General features: G+C 44.1%; 1 protein-coding gene across 1 annotated transcript in view; it reads right to left on the bottom strand.

Annotated features, from left to right (window-relative positions):
- The window catches only part of ADGRD2 (adhesion G protein-coupled receptor D2), a 381,627-nt gene that overhangs the window by 277,437 nt on the left and 83,579 nt on the right, over positions 1-20,611 (bottom strand). Inside the window, exons 9-10 of the mRNA XM_044268542.1 lie at positions 17,745-17,861; positions 15,733-15,853 (exon numbers count right to left, since the gene is read on the bottom strand). Of these exons, the coding sequence (XP_044124477.1) occupies positions 15,733-15,853; positions 17,745-17,861 (238 nt within the window). The remainder of the gene's footprint in view (positions 1-15,732; positions 15,854-17,744; positions 17,862-20,611) is intronic.

Below are 20,611 nucleotides of genomic sequence, written 5' to 3'. Positions count from 1 at the left end.
CTCCCTCCCTGTCCCTTCCCGCTGCTCTCCCTCCCCCTGTCCTTTTTTTACAGACGCCATTTGGTCCGTGAACTTTTTTCAACAAGAAGAAATTGTAGTTAGGGTTTTAAATATATATATATATGTATAACCCTATGTTCTATATTTCCATATATATACACTGAACAAAAATATATCAAGTAAAACAGGCAGTGGTTAAGGACCTGCGATGATGTCACCATCATGTGACCAGTGCAGGAGAGGATGGCAGTGAAGAGGACAAGTCATGGGGAAGAAGCTGTGGTGATGTCTGCTACATGAAGAGAGGTCAGTGAAGAGAGAGGCAGAGCAATGCTGGGAGTTGTGGTTATTTAACTGGGACTGTATGTTAGGGCTGAAGAGAGAGATGTTATTTACATGGGACTGAAAGTTCGGGGGGTTGGGAATGGGTTAGAGCTGTTCTGAGTATATATACAAGTTACATCTAACCATCGATATTCATCAACTTCAGTAAAGAAAGAGATTATTGTCTATAAAGTTACAGGGATTTTTCAGAACTTACTTAATACCCTTAGGATCAGCACCCCCAGCAATCAGCTGTTTGCACCAGAAATAGGGATGAGCGAACTCGAACTGTATAGTTCGGGTTCGTACCGAATTTTGAGGTGTCCATGACACGGACCCGAACCCGGACATTTTCGTAAAAGTCCGGGTTCGGGTTCGGTGTTCGTCGCTTTCTTGGCGCTTTTGTGACGCTTTCTTGGCGCTTTTTGAAAGGCTGCAAAGCAGCCAATCAACAAGCGTCATACTACTTGCCCCAAGAGGCCGTCACAGCCATGCCTACTATTGGCATGGCTGTGATTGGCCAGAGCACCATGTGACCCAGCCTCTATTTAAGCTGGAGTCACATAGCGCCGCCCGTCACTCTGCTCTGATTAGCGTAGGGAGAGGTTGCGGCTGCGACAGTAGGGCGAGATTAGGCAGATTAACTCCTCCAAAGTACTTGATTATTGATCGATCTGCAGCTGTGGATCATTGAGCTGCTGATACTCAATTGCTCACTGTTTTTAGGCTGCCCAGACCGTTTGTCAGTCACTTTTTTCTGGGGTGATCGGCGGCCATTTTGTGTCTTGTGGTGCGCCAGCACAAGCTGCGACCAAGTGCATTTAACCCTCAATCGTGTGGTTGTTTTTTGGCTAAAGCCTACATCAGGGTGAAGCTGTCACACCAAGTGCATTTAACCAGCAATAGTCTGTTTATTTTTTGGCCATATACTACATCAGGGGCAAGCTGCGCCCGTCACCAAGTGCATTTAACCCTCAGTAGTGTGGTTGGTCAAGCTGTCACACCAAGTGCATTTAACCAGCAATAGTCTGTTCATTTTTTGGCCATATACTACATCAGGGGCAAGCTGCACCCGTCACCAAGTGCATTTAACCCTCAGTAGTGTGGTTGGTCAAGCTGTCACACCAAGTGCATTTAACCAGCAATAGTCTGTTCATTTTTTGGCCATATACTACATCAGGGGCAAGCTGCGCCCGTCACCAAGTGCATTTAACCCTCAGTAGTGTGGTTGGTCAAGCTGTCACACCAAGTGCATTTAACCAGCAATAGTCTGTTCATTTTTTGGCCATATACTACATCAGGGGCAAGCTGCGCCTGTCACCAAGTGCATTTAACCCTCAGTAGTGTGGTTGGTCAAGCTGTCACACCAAGTGCATTTAACCAGCAATAGTGTGGTTATTTTTTGGCCATATCCCAGTCTAATTCTGTCAGTAAATCCATACCGGTCACCCAGCGCCTAAATACTGGGCCTCAAATTTATATCCCGCTAAATCTGTCGTTACCGCTGTACTGTTGTGGCTGGGCAAGTTATTTAGTGTCCGTCAAAGCACATTTTTTGTTCTGGGTTGACAAACAATTCCCAATTTAGCAATTTCATAATTTAGTGGTTTCTGCTGTATCAGAGCTATTTGAAATCTATCCCTAAAAGGGTATATAATATTCAAGGTGCACATAGGGTCATTCAGAATAACTTCACACACACGCTACTGTGCATTTCCAAGTCTAATTCTGTCAGTAAATCCATACCGGTCACCCAGCGCCTAAATACTAGGCCTCAAATTTATATCCCGCTAAATCTGTCGTTACCGCTGTACTGTTGTGGCTGGGCAAGTTATTTAGTGTCCGTCAAAGCACATTTTTTGTTCTGGGTTGAAATACAATTCCCAATTTAGCAATTTCATAATTTAGTGTTTTCTGCTGTATCAGAGCTATTTGAAATCTATCCCTTTAAGGGTGTATAATATTCAAGGTGCACATAGGGTCATTCAGAATAACTTCACACACACGCTACTGTGCATTTCCAAGTCTAATTCTGTCAGTAAATCTATACCGGTCACCCAGCGCCTAAATACTAGGCCTCAAATTTATATTCAGCTGAATTTGAATACAATACATTGGGCCAAATAATATTTTTGTTGTTGTGGTGAACGATAACAATGAGGGAAACATCTAGTAAGGGACACGGACGTGGACATGGTCGTGGTGGTGTTAGTGGACCCTCTGGTGCTGGGAGAGGACGTGGCCGTTCTGCCACATCCACATGTCCTAGTGTACCAACTACCTCAGGTCCCAGTAGCCGCCAGAATTTACAGCGATATATGGTGGGGCCCAATGCCGTTCTAAGGATGGTAAGGCTTGAGCAGGTACAGGCATTAGTCAATTGGGTGGCCGACAGTGGATCCAGCACGTTCACATTATCTCCCACCCAGTCTTCTGCAGAAAGCGCACAGATGGCGCCTGAAAACCAACCCTATCAGTCTGTCACATCACCCCCATGCATACCAGGGAAACTGTCTGAGCCTTAAGTTATGCAGCAGTCTCTTATGCTGTTTGAAGACTCCGCTGGCAGGGTTTCCCAAGGGCATCCACCTAGCCCTTCCCCAGCGGTGAAAGACATAGAATGCACTTACGCACAACCACTTATGTTTCCTGATGATGAGGACATGGGAATACCACCTCAGCATGTCTCTGATGATGACGAAACACAGGTGCCAACTGCTGCGTCTTTCTGTAGTGTGCAGACTGAACAGGAGGTCAGGGATCAAGACTGGGTGGAAGACGATGCAGGGGACGATGAGGTCCTAGACCCCACATGGAATGAAGGTCGTGCCACTGACTTTCACAGTTCGGAGGAAGAGGCAGTGGTGAGACCGAGCCAACAGCGTAGCAAAAGAGGGAGCAGTGGGCAAAAGCAGAACACCCGCCGCCAAGAGACTCCGCCTGCTACTGACCGCCGCCATCTGGGACCGAGCACCCCAAAGGCAGCTTCAAGGAGTTCCCTGGCATGGCACTTCTTCAAACAATGTGCTGACGACAAGACCCGAGTGGTTTGCACGCTGTGCCATCAGAGCCTGAAGCGAGGCATTAACGTTCTGAACCTGAGCACAACCTGCATGACCAGGCACCTGCATGCAAAGCATGAACTGCAGTGGAGTAAACACCTTAAAACCAAGGAAGTCACTCAGGCTCCCCCTGCTACCTCTTCTGCTGCTGCTGCCTCGGCCTCTTCTGCTGCTGCCGCCTCCTCGGCCTCTTCCTCTGCCTCTGGAGGAACGTTGGCACCTGCCGCCCAGCAAACAGGGGATGTACCACCACCACCACCTCCGTCACCAAGCATCTCAACCATGTCACACGGCAGCGTTCAGCTCTCCATCTCACAAACATTTGAGAGAAAGCGTAAATTCCCACCTAGCCACCCTCGATCCCTGGCCCTGAATGCCAGCATTTCTAAACTACTGGCCTATGAAATGCTGTCATTTAGGCTGGTGGACACAGACAGCTTCAAACAGCTCATGTCGCTTGCTGTCCCACAGTATGTTGTTCCCAGCCACCACTACTTCTCCAAGAGAGCCGTGCCTTCCCTGCACAACCAAGTATCCGATAAAATCAAGTGTGCACTGCGCAACGCCATCTGTGGCAAGGTCCACCTAACCACAGATACGTGGACCAGTAAGCACGGCCAGGGACGCTATATCTCCCTAACTGCACGCTGGGTAAATGTAGTGGCAGCTGGGCCCCAGGCGGAGAGCTGTTTGGCGCACGTCCTTCCGCCGCCAAGGATCGCAGGGCAACATTCTTTGCCTCCTGTTGCCACCTCCTCCTACTCGACTTCCTCCTCCTCTTCTTCCACCTGCTCATCTAGTCAGCCACACACCTTCACCACCAACTTCAGCACAGCCCGGGGTAAACGTCAGCAGGCCATTCTGAAACTCATATGTTTGGGGGACAGGCCCCACACCGCACAGGAGTTGTGGCAGGGTATAGAACAACAGACCGACGAGTGGTTGCTGCCGGTGAGCCTCAAGCCCGGCCTGGTGGTGTGTGATAATGGGCGAAATCTCGTTGCAGCTCTGGGACTAGCCAGTTTGACGCACATCCCTTGCTTGGCGCATGTGCTGAATTTGGTGGTGCAGAAGTTCATTCACAACTACCCCGACATGTCAGAGCTGCTGCATAAAGTGCGGGCCGTCTGTTCGCGCTTCCGGCGTTCACATCCTGCTGCTGCTCGCCTGTCTGCGCTACAGCGTAACTTCGGCCTTCCCGCTCACCGCCTCATATGCGACGTGCCCACCAGGTGGAACTCCACCTTGCACATGCTGGACAGACTGTGCGAGCAGCAGCAGGCCATAGTGGAGTTTCAGCTGCAGCACGCACGGGTCAGTCGCACTACAGAACAGCACCACTTCACCACCAATGACTGGGCCTCCATGCGAGACCTGTGTGCCCTGTTGCGCTGTTTCGAGTACTCCACCAACATGGCCAGTGGCGATGACGCTGTTATCAGCATTACAATACCACTTCTATGTCTCCTTGAGAAAACACTTAGGGCGATGATGGAAGAGGAGGTGGCCCAGGAGGAGGAGGAGGAAGAGGGGTCATTTTTAGCACTTTCAGGCCAGTCTCTTCGAAGTGACTCAGAGGGAGGTTTTTGGCAACAGCAGAGGCCAGGTACAAATGTGGCTAGCCAGGGCCCACTACTGGAGGACGAGGAGGACGAGGATGAGGAGGATGAGGAGGAGGTGGAGGAGGATGAGGATGAAGCATGGTCACAGCGGGGTGGCACCCAACGCAGCTCGGGTCCATCACTGGTGCGTGGCTGGGGGGAAAGGCAGGACGATGACGATACGCCTCCCACAGAGGACAGCTTGTCCTTACCCCTGGGCAGCCTGGCACACATGAGCGACTACATGCTGCAGTGCCTGCGCAACGACAGCAGAGTTGCCCACATTTTAACGTGTGCGGACTACTGGGTTGCCACCCTGCTGGATCCACGCTACAAAGACAATGTGCCCACCTTACTTCCTGCACTGGAGCGTGATAGGAAAATGCCGCGAGTACAAGCGCACGTTGGTAGACGCGCTACTGAGAGAATTCCCAAATGTCACAGGGGAACAAGTGGAAGCCCAAGGCCAAGGCAGAGGAGGAGCAAGAGGTCGCCAAGGCAGCTGTGTCACGGCCAGCTCCTCTGAGGGCAGGGTTAGCATGGCAGAGCTGTGGAAAAGTTTTGTCAACACGCCACAGCTAACTGCACCACCACCTGATACGCAACGTGTTAGCAGGAGGCAACATTTCACTAACATGGTGGAACAGTACGTGTGCACACCCCTCCATGTACTGACTGATGGTTCGGCCCCATTCAACTACTGGGTCTCTAAATTGTCCACGTGGCCAGAGCTAGCCTTTTATGCCTTGGAGGTGCTGGCCTGCCCGGCGGCCAGCGTTCTGTCTGAATGTGTATTCAGCACGGCAGGGGGTGTCATTACAGACAAACGCAGCCGCCTGTCTACAGCCAATGTGGACAAGCTGACGTTCATAAAAATGAACCAGGCATGGATCCCACAGGACCTGTCCGTCCCTTGTCCAGATTAGACATTAACTACCTCCCCTTAACCATATATTATTGTACTCCAGGGCACTTCCTCATTCAATCCTATTTTTATTTTCATTTTACCATTATATTGCGAGGCTACCCAAATTTGAATGAACCTCTCCTCTGTCTGGGTGCTGGGCCTAAATATATGCCAATGGACTGTTCCAATGTTGGGTGACGTGAAGCCTGATTCTCTGCTATGACATGCAGACTAATTCTCTGCTGACATGAAGCCAGATTCTCTGTTACGGGACCTCTCTCCTCTGCCTGGGTGCTGGGCCTAAATATATGCCAATGGACTGTTGCACTGGTGGCTGACGTGTAGCCTGTCTGTTACGGGACCTCTCTCCTCTGCCTGGGTGCTTGGCCTAAATTTATGACAATGGACTGTTGCAGTGGTGGCTGACGTGAAGCCTGATTCTCTGCTATGACATGCAGACTGATTCTCTGCTGACATGAAGCCAGATTGTCTGTTACGGGACCTCTCTCCTCTGCCTGGGTGCTGGGCCTAAATTTATGAAAATGGACTCTTACAGTGGTGGGTGACGTGAAGCCTGATTCTCTGCTAAGATATGAAGACTGATTCTCTGCTGACATGAAGCCAGATTGTCTGTTACGGGACCTCTCTCCTCTGCCTGGGTGCTTGGCCTAAATTTATGAAAATGGACTCTTACAGTGGTGGCTGACGTGAAGCCTGATTCTCTGCTATGACATGCAGACTGATTCTCTGCTGACATGAAGCCAGATTGTCTGTTACGGGACCTCTCTCCTCTGCCTGGGTGCTGGGCCTAAATTTATGAAAATGGACTGTTACAGTGGTGGGTGACGTGAAGCCTGATTCTCTGCTATGACATGAAGACTGATTCTCTGCTGACATGAAGCCAGATTCTCTGTTACGGGACCTCTCTCCTCTGCCTGGGTGCTGGGCCTAAATTTATGAAAATTGACTCTTACAGTGGTGGCTGACGTGAAGCCTGATTCTCTGCTATGACATGCAGACTGATTTTCTGCTGACATGAAGCCAGATTCTCTGTTACGGGACCTCTCTCCTCTGCCTGGGTGCTGGGCCTAAATTTATGAAAATGGACTGTTGCAGTGGTGGCTGACATGAAGCCTGATTCTCTGCTATGACATGCAGACTGATTCTCTGCTGACATGAAGCCAGATTGTCTGTTACGGGACCTCTCTCCTCTGCCTGGGTGCTGGGCCTAAATTTATGAAAATGGACTCTTACAGTGGTGGGTGACGTGAAGCCTGATTCTCTGCTATGATATGAAGACTGATTCTCTGCTGACATGAAGCCTGATTGTCTGTTACGGGACCTCTCTCCTCTGCCTGGGTGCTGGGCCTAAATATCTGACAATGGACTGTTGCATTGGTGGCTGACGTGAAGCCTGATTCTCTGCTATGATATGAAGACTGATTCTCTGCTGACATGAAGCCAGATTGTCTGTTACGGGACCTCTCTCCTCTGCCTGGGTGCTGGGCCTAAATTTATGACAATGGACTGTTGCAGTGGTGGCTGACGTGAAGCCTGATTCTCTGCTATGACATGCAGACTGATTCTCTGCTGACATGAAGCCAGATTCTCTGTTACGGGACCTCTCTCCTCTGCCTGGGTGCCGGGGCCTAAATATCTGCGAATGAACTGTTCCAGTGGTGGGTGACGTGAAGCCAGATTCTCTGCTATGGGACCTCTCTCCAATTGATTTTGGTTAATTTCTATTTATTTAATTTTTATTTTAATTCATTTCCCTATCCACATTTGTTTGCAGGGGATTTACCTACATGTTGCTGCCTTTTGCAGCCCTCTAGCCCTTTCCTGGGTTGTTTTACAGCCTTTTTAGTACCGAAAAGTTCAGGTCCCCATTGACTTCAATGGGGTTCGGGTTCGGGACGAAGTTCGGATCGGGTTCGGATCCCGAACCCGAACATTTCCGGGAAGTTCGGCCGAACTTCTCGAACCCGAACATCCAGGTGTCCGCTCAACTCTAACCAGAAATACACAGCTTCATACACCATGCCTCGTTAGCTATAGAAGCAGCGCTGCAGTAGCCAGGCACGGCCACTACACAATGTATGGAGTTGTGTAGTTTCGGTGTTGACGCTAGTGAAGACAGTTGATCGTCAGGAATGCTGGGAGTTCGGACCTCCACCTAAGGATAGGTCATCAATGAGTTTGTCCTGGAAAAGCTCCAGTTACCTGTTCACTTGCACCATACATGGGGTGATGGATGCCACCGCTCCTCACAAATTCTGCTGCTCTATTTTTTATGAATTAGAAGTCAGACCCAAGTGCTGCTAATGTCTATGAAGGTGCATCACGACAGGCAAGAAAGTTCAGACGAAGCTGGGGAGAGGGGGTAAAAACCCACCCATGTTAGTAGTGTTGAATCGTAATGTGAAGGCTAAAGCAGGACAGAACAATTCAATTAGAATGTGTGCTCAATAAAGTCAGAAGGCCCTGAAGAAGCAGAGGAAGTGCTATATCAGATCTGAAGATGCAGACATTGACTATGAGGCTATGACCCTTCTGAATGTACTTTCCTTATTGTTACTGTAATGTTAGATGACAATAGCAGAGGATTTAAAGCATAAGACCGGGATAGACACTTTAGCTACAATTCTATAGAAACTCCAAGGCACCTTAAGTGCCGAATTGATCATCAGATCAATAAAACACAATATCATTCATTCCTACATAACGGTGTCCTCCTCCATACCCATTATATCCAGCAAATGGTTCAGTTGCTCTTATTACAGCATAGAATCATAAGAAAGAAAAGAAGATTATCATTTGCAGCCATCAAATTGCCTGTTACATCTGCAAATCATGATATTACTGTTTTATTGTGGGGGTCTACTGCCCTCTAGTGTTCAGAGTACATATTACACACTAATTATTATTATTATTTTTTTTTACCCCCTTCAAGCGACGGCCTGTTTGGAACAAATGTCAGAGCCCTATTTTTCCAAACCTGACATATGTCACTTTAAGTGGTAATAATTTTGGAGCACTTTTACTTATCCAAGCCATTCTGAGACTGTTTTCTTGTGACAAATCGTACTTCATGATAGTAGTGAATTTGAGTTGATACATTTTACCTTTATGCATAAAAAAAAAAAATTGCAAAAAATTAGAAAAAATTCCCTATTTTTAAAATTATAATTTCTTTGGTTTAAGACAAATAGTGTAAAATTCGCTATTTTCTAAATAAAAATTTCTTTGCTTTTAAGACGAATAGTGTTGCTTCATAAAATAGTTATTACTTTACACTCCCCATATGTTTACTTTATGTTGGCATCATTTTGTAAATGTCATTTTTTTTTTTTTTAGGAAGTTAGAAGGTTTAGAAGCACATTTTTAAGAAAATTTACAAAACCCACTTTTTTAACCACTTCCAGACTCGGCCATTTACCCCCTTCCTGACCAGGCCTAATTTTGCAAATCTGACATGTGTCACTTTATGTGGTAATAACTTTGGAACACTTTTACCTATCCAAGACTGTTTTCTCGTGACACATTGTACTTCGTGTAAATTTGCGTCAATATGTTTTACCTTTATTTATAAAAAATCTCAAAATTAATTAAAATTTGAATCTCTCTGCTTTTAAAACAGAAATTGATACCTCTTAAAATATTTATCACTTGGCATTCCCCAAAGTCTAGTTTATTTTGTAAATATCACTTTATTGTTTTAGGACGTTAGAAGGCTTAGAATTTTAGAAGCAATTCTTAAAATTTTTAAGAACATTTCCAAACCCCACTTTTTAAGGACCAGTTCAGGTCTGAAGTCACTTTGTGGGGCTTACACAGTGGAAACCCCCCATAAATGACCCCATTGTAAAAACTACATCCCTCAAGTTACTCAAAACTGATTTTGCAAACTTTGCTAACCCTTTAGGTGTTCCACAAGAATTTAAGGAAAATGGAGATGAAACTTAAAAATTTCTCTATTTTGGCAGATTTTCCATTTTAATCCATTTTTTTATTTAACACATTGAGGGTTAACAGCCAAACAAAACGTAATATGTATTACTCTGATTCTGCGGTTTAAATAAACACCCCACATGTGGTCGTAAACTGATGTAAGGGCACACGGCAGGGCGCAGAAGAAAAGGAGCGCCGTATGGTTTTTCGAAGGCAGATTTTGCTGGACTGATTTTCAGATGCCATATCCCATTTGAAGCCCCTCTTATGCACCCTTACAGTAGAAACTCCCAACAATTGAACTCATTTTGGAAAGTAGGGGATAAGGTTCCAGTTTTATTCGTACTATTTTGGGGTACATATGATTTTTGATTGCTCTATATTGTGTTTTTTTGTGAGACAAGGCAACCAAAAAATGGCTATATTGGCACTGTTTTTATTTTTTACAACCTTAATCTGACAGGGTAGATCATGTGCTATGTTTATAGAGCAAGTTGTTACGGACGCAATGATATCAAATATGTCTACTTTCTTTGTTTGCTTGAGTTTTACATAATAAAGCATTTTCCATTTTCCATTTTCTGAACGCAATATTTTTTTTATTTTCATGCCAATTGTCTTGTACATGGGCTACTTTTTTGCAGGAAGAGTTGATGTTTTTATTGGTACCATTTTTGGGTACATATGATTTTTTGATCATTCATTATTACACTTTATGTGGCAAGGTAACAAAAAAAAATGTTGTTTTAGAATAGTTTTTATTTATTTATTTTTACAGAGTTCACCTGAGGGGATAAGTCATTCGACATTTTTATAGAGCAGATCGTTACGGACGTCGAAATACGTATATGAAATATGTATACTTTTTCCTATTTATTTAAATTTTACACAATAATAGCATTTTTGAAACAAAATAAATTATGTTTTAGTGTCTCCATAGAGAGCCATAGCTTTTTTATTTTTTGACCGATTGTCTTAGTTAGGATCTCATTTTTTACAGGATGAGGTGATGTTTTGATTGGGACTATTTTGGGGGCATCCGCCTTTTTGATCGCTTGGTGTTGCACTTTATGTGATGTTAGGTGAAAAAAGATAGCTTTTTTGGCACTGTTTTTATTAGATTTTTAATTTAATAAGGTGTTCATGGGAGGGGTTAGGTCATGTGATATTTTTATAGAGATGGTTGTTACGGACACGGTGATACCTAATACAGTATGTATACTTTTTAATTTATTTCACTTTAACACAAAAATAGCATTTTTGAAACAAAAAATTATGTTTTAATGTCTTCATGTTCTGCGAACTATAGTTTTGGGGGTTTTTTTCAGCGATTTTCTTAACTACGGGCTCATTTTTTGCGGGATGAGGTGATTGTTTTATTGGTGCCATTTTGTGGGACATATGCCTTTTTGATCACTTGGTGTTGGACTTTGTGTGATGTAAGGTGACAAAAATGCCTTTTTTTTTAATTTTTTTTATGGTGTTTATCGGACGAGGTGGATCATGTGATATTTATAGAGCCGGCCGTCTCAGACGCGGCAATACCAAATATGTCTATTTTATTTCTTCTATTTTTAACATCTTTTTTTAATTACTTAATTGGGGAATTCTTTTTTTTTTTACATTTGAAACCTTTTTAAAAAAAATTTATAAGACACTTTATATTTTTTTTACACTTTGCGTCCCCCATAAGGTCATACAAAATCTCTGGGGGACATTTAACTTCACTTTATTTAATTTTTCACTATTGATTTCTCCTGTAATTGGGGATGACATAGTAGCCCCAGTTACAGGGGAAATACACCCCCCAGAGAGGCTGTACAGCACTATACAGCGCTGTACAGCCTCAGTGCAGGGCTGATCGAGGTCTGTGGAAGACCCGACAACTCCTACACTCTCCAGTCCCCTGTGATCTGTATACACAGCGCTCGCTGAGGGCTTTGTATACAGCGATCTAGAGGGCAAGGACACCTGGGAACTGTCCCTGACTTCCCTCAGGGTTGCCCTGCTTTATCTGACACTGGGCAGCGGCCATCTCTGAATGGACATTTTAAAATGTCCATTTAGAGATAAACAACCGCCCATAGGATGTTTATATCCTATCAAGTTATTCAAAACTGATTTTACACATTTTATTAACCCTTTAAGTGTTTCACAAGAATTAAAGCAAAATGGAGGGGAAATTTTAAAATTTCATGTAATGCAAGGCACCAATGAAACAGACCAGTGAGGATGAAGTCAAAGGGGTTTATTACCAAAATAAAGTCCAGGTAAACTTCACTGGGCAAATATCAGGCAAACAAAAAATGAAGGAAAGCCAGGAGTATTCCCGATCCGTGCATAAGTCTCTGTGCAACTTGCCAGGTAAGTGGATGCGTCACGGAAAGTCCTGGGTCCTGGGTCCCACTGAAACGAATGGAGTCCCAGTAATCTTCAGTCAGTGGCTAGCAGTACTGACCTGGATAAGGAAGGATAAGGATGGACAACAGTGGGCACTGACCGACCTGGGAGGCCACCTTTTATGTGCCTGCTAACAAATCCCAGGGCGCCAAGTGTCCACTCCCCATAGGTCATGATCAAGCCCTACACCTGTGTACAAGCCTTTGGTCGGCCATTAGTCAATTAGACAAATGTCGGCCCCCTAATCTACTCTGAACTTGCGGCCATGTGCAATTCCCTTCACTGGTCGGCGAAGTGCGTACCAGCGACCGCGTATCCCCTTGCAAACCAATCTTCGAACGTACACGCGGATGCACGAAGGGTCTGCGAGAGTGCGTGAGTGTGTCGACATGGACACCGGAATGGAATCCACAATAGGCACCATAGACAAGCTTGGCCGCAGCGCACTGCCACTAGCCCGGCCAAGCTGTCCCCAAAAGCCATGCGGTCTTCCCCTCCGGCGCACATGCAAACGCATCACCGCGTCAGTTCGCAAAGGGGTCGAAGCTGGTGTATCAATGGAGACACACGTGACCTGTCCTGCAGCTCCACAAGGACCCTTTTTGGTCACATCGGAGTGCGAAACAGGTGAGGATCTTACATTTCATTTTTTGGGGCAGATTATACATTTAAATCCAATTTTCCTGGAACACATCAAGGTTTAACAAGTCCAAAGAAACCTAAAAATGTATTACCCTAATTCTGCAGTTTAGCAAAGCGCGGACAAGAATAGGACAGGTTATATATTTTTTTTGCAGGACCACGGAATGGAGCAACTGATGCGGACAGCACACGGAGTGCTGTCCTCATCTTTTGCGGCCCCATTTAAAGTGAATGGAGTCCGCATCCGAGCCACCAAAACTGCGTCTCGGATGCGGACCAAAACAACGTCCGTGTGCATGAGGCCTAAATTTTATGAACTCTTTCTTGGAGGGAGATGGGAAAAAACAGCAATACTGCCACTAAGTTTTTACGTTATAAATTTTAGCGGCATTCATTCTTCGGCATAGATAACATTACATGATAACTTTATTCTTTGGGTCAGTACAATTCCAGCGATAGCAAATACAGATAGTTTCTTTTTTTATATTTTACAACTTTTGTGCAATAAAACTCCTTAAAAAAAAAAAAATCTTTTTGCATTACCGCATCCCAAGAACCATAACTTTTTTATCTCTATTTCTATGGAGCTGTGTGAGGGCTTGATTTTTGCAGGACTACTTGTAGTTTTCATTGGTATCATTTTGGGGTAAATAACACTTTTTGATCGCTTGTTATCAAAAAAATTTGGGTAGAGACTAGGCAAAAATTAGCAATTCTGGCATTTTTTGTTGTTGTTTTTTTAAAGTGTTCACCCTAGGGGGTAAGTTGCTTGATATTTGTGTAGTGTGGGTCATTATGAAGGAGTCAATACCAAACAGGTTGGGGAGATTTTATTTTTGCAATTTTTTCCATTGTCAAGCATTTTTTTAATGCTTAATAGTCCCACAAGTAGACTAAAACATGTGATCATATGATCGCTTCTAAAATACAATGCACTATTCCTATAGTGCACTGCATTTTAATGTCAGTGCTATACTGACATTGACCAGCAGGCTGTGTCAGAGAGGAGCAGCATGCTGAAGAACAGGTCCTTTACCAGGTCCCAGCCTGCCTATACACACCCCAAAATCGCATTTGCAGTGTGCCAATGAGAAACAGAGAGTCCGCTCCCTCTGTAACCGCTTACATATGGCGACATAATTTCCCATGGCATGTAAGGAGTTTAAAAAGTCCAGATTCGCGCTCCTGCTGGTCCGGGCTGTTAGAGCAGGAGTGAGTCTTTCATGTGAGAACTGAGCTCCGGCTCTCCGCTGCACAGGGAACTCATGCAGCAATTAGACCAAGCTGCCATTAAAAGGCGGCGACCCAGCCTAAGGCCTCTTAGTGAATGCCGTAAAAAGGCGTATTGGTGGTCACTAAGGGGTTAAAGGGGACCTGTTTTGTTGAAAACCCTTTTAAGTTTTAAAGGGGTTGACTAAGATTTGATATATTGGGCAGACTAGATGGGCCAAATGGTTCTTATCTGCCGACACATTCTATGAATATGGTGTCTGAGCTGAAGGCAGCATGTTATAGAGCAGGAGGAGATGAGCAGATTGATCTTTATTTTATGAGAAAATTTTTTGTAAAATGTGTAATTTATTCATTTATATTCCTGTTCATTCATGGTTTGAAGTCCAGGAGGCGGTCCTATCAGTGATTGACTGCCTTCTCTCTATGACTGTGTATACAGAGACAGCTGTCAATCACTGATAGGACCGCCTCCTGGACTTTAAAGCCCATAATGAGCAATAATTTAAATGAATGAAACACAAGTTTTACTGAATCTTTTCCCACAAAACTATATATCGATCTGCTCAGCTGCTCCTGCTCTATAACATGCTGCCTGCAGATTACACTCCATTTTGAAGGTGACAGGTTCACTTTAACCATAAGGCGAATGGTGTTTGTGCACTGGGCCTCCCTGGCACCACTTTGAACTGTATCTGCATCAGGACGTGGATGCAGTTGAATTCAATGACCAAGTAGGACAGGGAGACGTCAGTAAATTTCTCCACCATTCATCCTGCAACTGATGGTTTGGAGCTGGCAGGTGCAACTGCAGTGATGCCATTTTGCCTGCTCTGCCTAGCTGCCAGACAGATTTGAGCAGATTTGCATTGAGAGATCTGCTCCATCCAGTCAGAACCCCACAGATCTGATATCGGTAACTTAACTTAAGGACAGGCCATCAATATCTAGAAATTTGAAAACCCTTTTAAGTTTTAAAGGGGTTGACTAAGTTTTTGATCATCAATATTAGATCAGTGGGGTTCCAACTCCCAGCACCTCCACCAATCAGTTGTTTGAAGAGACAATGGCACTCGGAGAGTGCCGCAGCCTCTTTCTAGTGCAGTGATGTCATGTTCATTGGTCACATGGCCTAGGAACTGCAATACCAAACACAGCCGCTATTCAATGGACTGCACTGTACTTGGTAATCTGCAAGAAGGCTGCAGAACTGCAGTCAAATCTGATATTGATAGCCTATCCTGGAGAGAGGTCATTAAAATAAAAAACCCAGGAAACCCCTTTAAGTAAAAAAATGCAGCGAAAGGCTCTTAGCATAGATTTCATTTTTATGACTTAAAAACAACCCAGGATGCAGCAAATTTATTCACAACGTTGCTCATTTTAATCCAAGACACACAAAAAAGAACACAAAATTGTTCTAAAGATTAAATAACAGGCTTTTGGTTTTATGTTTGCTATACATGGCAGAAAAATAGTCTCACGTAGACAGCTATATCATTGTAGGCATTTCTGGGTGGATTTGGACCTAAAAATGCTGTAAGAGTTGCATAAGAGGAAAATATTGTGCTAAAGAAAGGTAAAGATGTAAAACATCCATCACCCAAAAACTCACTTGTATCCTCCGTCTGAAATAGACTTATCTCCATGAAGGAATTTGTAGCTCTGGTCTCCAAACAAATGTTGAAAGGGGTTTAAACTAGACCACATATTTACTACAGCAACCTCAGTGTGACCTAAAGTGATAGAAGCATGGAGAAGACATGACTGACTGCACATCACATGAAGAAACACAACCAATTCTCAATCTACAGATGAATCTCATATCCAGATATTTTGTTTTAAAGTGTTTTCCTACTTGTGGTCTACTGCTCATGGAGAGACTCTAGGACATAGTTGACATGTGGTACATTTTGTCATAGTAACCCGTAAGATCCAAGGAGAGTACTGCTCATTCATTACATTAAAAACAATGCAAGATACTCTCTGAGCATTGCAAAGGATGCCTAGACACCCAATATGTGGCAAGGTCTCTTCATGTACTATGTCAGATCCAACTATTGGAAGGACACTTTAAAGAACCACTCCCACAAAATATTTATTCTATAACCTGTTAGAAAGATATGTGATGTAAACTTCAGCTGTGTCATGTGACCAGCACTCTGACTCTCCAAATAACACAGTATCTAATGTATGGACAGGAAGCCAGTTACGCTCTGTGTATTCCTATAGGATTCCAATCTCATAGGAATGAATAAAGAAGTAACTGACTTCGTGTCCTATGTCCGTTGGAGATCGGAGTGCACACATGACACAGCTGAGGATCAGAAGGGAGGTTATAACTCACAAATGCAGTCACTGGTAAAAAAAAAAATATCTTCACCACACTACTGAGAGGATTACATTCAATACAGATTATATCATGTATCTTTCTAACAGGTCAGAAAATAAAATTTTTGTGGGAGTGCAACTTTAATGGATGTGCATATCACCTGTTGTCCAGGTGGCTAAGATCTAAGCATGGGTACCACATGTAATACATAACTTTTGAATACAAAAGTGGGTTGTTCAATGGGGAAAACACTAAGGATATGGAAAGGTATTTATAGAGAAATATTAAAAAATCTTTTCACATATTACTCAAATTCACTTTTAGGCTTGTCTGTCCTATGTTACCTTCTGCTGCTTAAAGAGGTTCTCTGGGAATTAACAAAAATACAATTTCTGAAAATATTGAAATATTACCTTTTTGTAAATACATTCCCAAATACCTTTCGCCAGCCTATTAGTATTCACAAAACCTGTTCTAAATCACACAAGAGGACAACACTGAGCTAAAGAGCTGCCATAGCCTCCTCTCCTGTATTATGATCCTAAATACAGATTATAAAATCTTCAGCTGAATCTCTGCAGGAATGGAGTTCATGAGGAGACATGAAGTGGAGAGAGGAGGGTGGGGGATGAGGCTAATGAGCAGCAGCTCTTGTATGCAGTCTCCATTACCACAGCCCCACATCACCACAGTCTGTCTCGTCTATCCCCTCTGTACGTCATGAACTCCATTCCTACAGAGATTTATCTGAAGATCTTATCAGCTGTATTTAGGATCATAATCCCTGACAAGCAGAGCAGAGAGGAGGAGGAGGCAGCTATTTAGTTCTAAAGTATCTTGTTCTCCTGTGTGATTAGGACTGGTTTTGTGTGTATTAATAGGACGGTGGCCATTTTATTTCTCCTAATGATTGATCCCTAGACAAAATTAAATGAGCCATTATAACTAAGTAAAGGTATTTGATAATATGTTTATAATAAAGTAATATTTAAGAATTTTCTGTAATTTTATTAATTCTCAGAGAATCCCTTTAATGAGTTTATTCATTCATTATACTACACCAGGGATGCCCAACCTGTGGCCCTCCAGTTGCTGCAAAACTACAACTTCCATCATGCCTGGACATCCAACATCTATCAGAGCATGCTGGAAGTTGTATTTTTGCAACAGCTAGAGGGCCGCAGGTTGGGTATCCCTGTACTACACTATTAATTTTCATTTATTTTCCAAGAACGTAATTTTATTTTGCATACAAGGAACCACTATGCTTAGAATCAGATCAACACGGAGCTTACCTTCTATCACTTTCTTAAGGTCCTCCCCTGCAACTTCGATTTCATCCACTCTTTCAGTAGTATGTACTTTGAAAATATGTCTGTCCATGCCTAGATCGACCTGACTCACAGCAATTTCTAGAAAAGACAAGTCATTTATGAATATCATAAGAATAATACGTGCCAAACAATGGCGTACATAGAGAAGTAGGGTCCCAAAGCAAGGATCCAACCAGGCCCCCCACACAGGACAGAAGGGTTTCTACCTAAACCGCCATTTTTCCACTGCCTTATTTGCTAAAAGTTGTTCCTTTAGAGGGTAGACTCCTTACCCCTGACAAAGTTTGCACCTCCAGTAGAAGAGGATAAAATTCCAACTAAGACTGGGCCCCCTCTTGCCCTGGGCTTCATAGCAGTCACATGGTCTGCCGCTATGGTAGTTATACCCCTGTTGCCAAATCTAGCTATTTACAGGTACATGGTTTTAAGGTCAATAAGGAATGTAGGTCCTCTTCTAAGAAATGGCCCATTGATGCCTCAGCAAAAATCTCACAGGAGGAAATTTGATCCTCTGCTAAAGCTATCATTTTAACAGTAACCGTAATACAAGGTGAGAGTCAATAGCATTTATGTAAGGTCATGTGGAAGGAGAAAGTAGATGACAAAAAAAGAAAACTATCTAGATTTGTGGAATGTAGATCCAATACATAGGGTTTGGTGATTCAAAGCTATATTCGTAGACTTTGATTAGACTAAAACCCCATGGCAAAGGAAAAAACTGTGGCTAAGGGAAATACCATTAAGGACATATGGAGGGCACATTTTCATCTCCTTCCTCACTGAAACCCAGGGTCAGACTGCTGCACCAGGATACCAGGAGTGCCCCAGTGGGCCAGAACTCTGACGCATTATTGGCCCTAATAATCCAGCAAAAGAAAGACCATTTGGAGGTGACCTTGAAGCTATGGCTTGACACTAAGGCTTTATTTGTGTGATCATGTCCATATTTTGGTCCACAAACCACGTTCCACAAAATATGCATACCTTCCGTGTATACTCCACATTTTTCTCCCTCCCATCAATAGACCTGGCTATAGAACAACCAGAATATAATTAGCTTGAATGGCCAAATGGATCTGCAAAAAACCTGGATGTTTGTATGGCCCCATAGAAATGAATGGTTCAGTGTGCTGTCGCGTGCTTGAGGCCCAAGGACTATATATTTTATGAAATTATTCACAAATATTCTTTTAGACCTAACTGATGATATGCCCTATGTGTACAATGATAACAGTGATCACATGCAAGTAGAGCTGCAGCTATCGATTATTTTAGTAATCAAGTATTCTACTGATTAATCCAACGATTATCGAGTACTCTAATAAGAAAAAACTAATTAAAAGAACGTCATCTATAAAAACTCATCAGCCCCCCGCCATCAGTCTCCCCCCCCCCATGCCATCAGCTCCTCCTCCCCTATGTCATCAGCTTCCCCTCCAGAACCATTAGTTCCTCCCAGTGCCATCAGATCCCCCCCCCAGTGTCATGAGTTGCTCCCCCCTCAGTTCCCCCTTCAATGCATTTAGTTCCTCCAGCAGTGCCACCAGTTCCCCCTCCAATGCCACCAGCTCCTCCCCCTATGCCCCCAGCTTCCCCCCCCCTCCTAGCCATTAGTGCCCAGCTGCAGCACCAGTAAACTAAAATATCTTTCCTGTAGGGGTGCTGCCGACACGCCAGAGATCTTCTATCCTCTTCTTCACGTGCTGCACTGGGATCTGAAGTCACACAGCATCACGTCATAGTCCACGCTTATGTGCACTACGTCCTGAGGATGTGTGTACGTCAGGATCCAGAGCAGCGCTGTGCGGGCAGGCGGGTGACGACGGAGTGTGAGTAATAGCAAGCTCTTCACTCACACTCACTCTGGTCACATGGCACAAATGATTCATCGATGCAAATAATTTGCATCAATGATTTTTTTGGGTCGAGTTAATTGATTAATTTGTGTAACTGTTTGCTGCCACCCTGCTTGATTTTTTAAAATAAGCCTCCTATGCCCCGCTGTGCCCCGCCAGATTTCTACCGCTCAGTATGCTAATACTGAGAATCAGAACAGGAAGGAGGAGGCGCCAGGGTTTCTAAATGGGCGTCTCCTTCTCCCTGGCTGTAGCGCTGTCCAATCGCAGCTCAGAGTGTCACAGCCAGGGAGGTTTTTTCTCCCTGGCTGTGACTCTCTCTTTTGTGACTGAACAGCGCTACAGCCAGGGAGAAATAGATGCCCATTGAGAAACCCTGGCGTCTCTTCCTCCATGTTCCGATGCACAGTATTAGCATACTGAGTGGGAGATATCCGGCGAGGCACAGTGGGGTGTAAGAGGGGTAGGGGGTGTACCCTGCAAGTACAGGTATATATGTCCCTTAATAAAATTGCATAAAAGGTCTTCTTTAATGATGACCATCCTCAACATTTGCTGCCTTTACTTCTTCCAAATCATCCTTCAAAGTCTCCGTGTCCTAGAAAAGTCATCAAGATGCAGAGAGAGGAGGAGCTGAATGTTCCTGATGACATATTCTCATCAATATTAGATGATGTGGAAAAGGAGGCAAAGCAGATGGCAGAAGAAGGGCTCCGACCTGTAGGGCAGGAGAGCGCTGGGGTTGGAGAAGTGGGTATACCAGAGCTGATTAATATTCTGTGTTTAGTGTCAAATAACCTGTAGGAGATTTCAGGCCAGAACAGCAATAATTTGCATATTGTGTCCCTCACCTAACCAGCCAAACCCCATACCAGCAACAGCTTCTGTTTAACCCTTAGGGTACTGGAGGCTTTTTAGTTTTTGTGTATTTATTTTTCTTCCCTATATTCCTTGAGTCATACCTTTTTTAAT

The sequence above is a fragment of the Bufo gargarizans genome, chromosome 9 (genome assembly GCF_014858855.1).
Source record: "Bufo gargarizans isolate SCDJY-AF-19 chromosome 9, ASM1485885v1, whole genome shotgun sequence".
NCBI lineage: Eukaryota > Metazoa > Chordata > Amphibia > Anura > Bufonidae > Bufo > Bufo gargarizans.
Note: the sequence above shows the minus strand (reverse complement) of the source record. Positions and strands in the feature narration are given on the sequence as shown.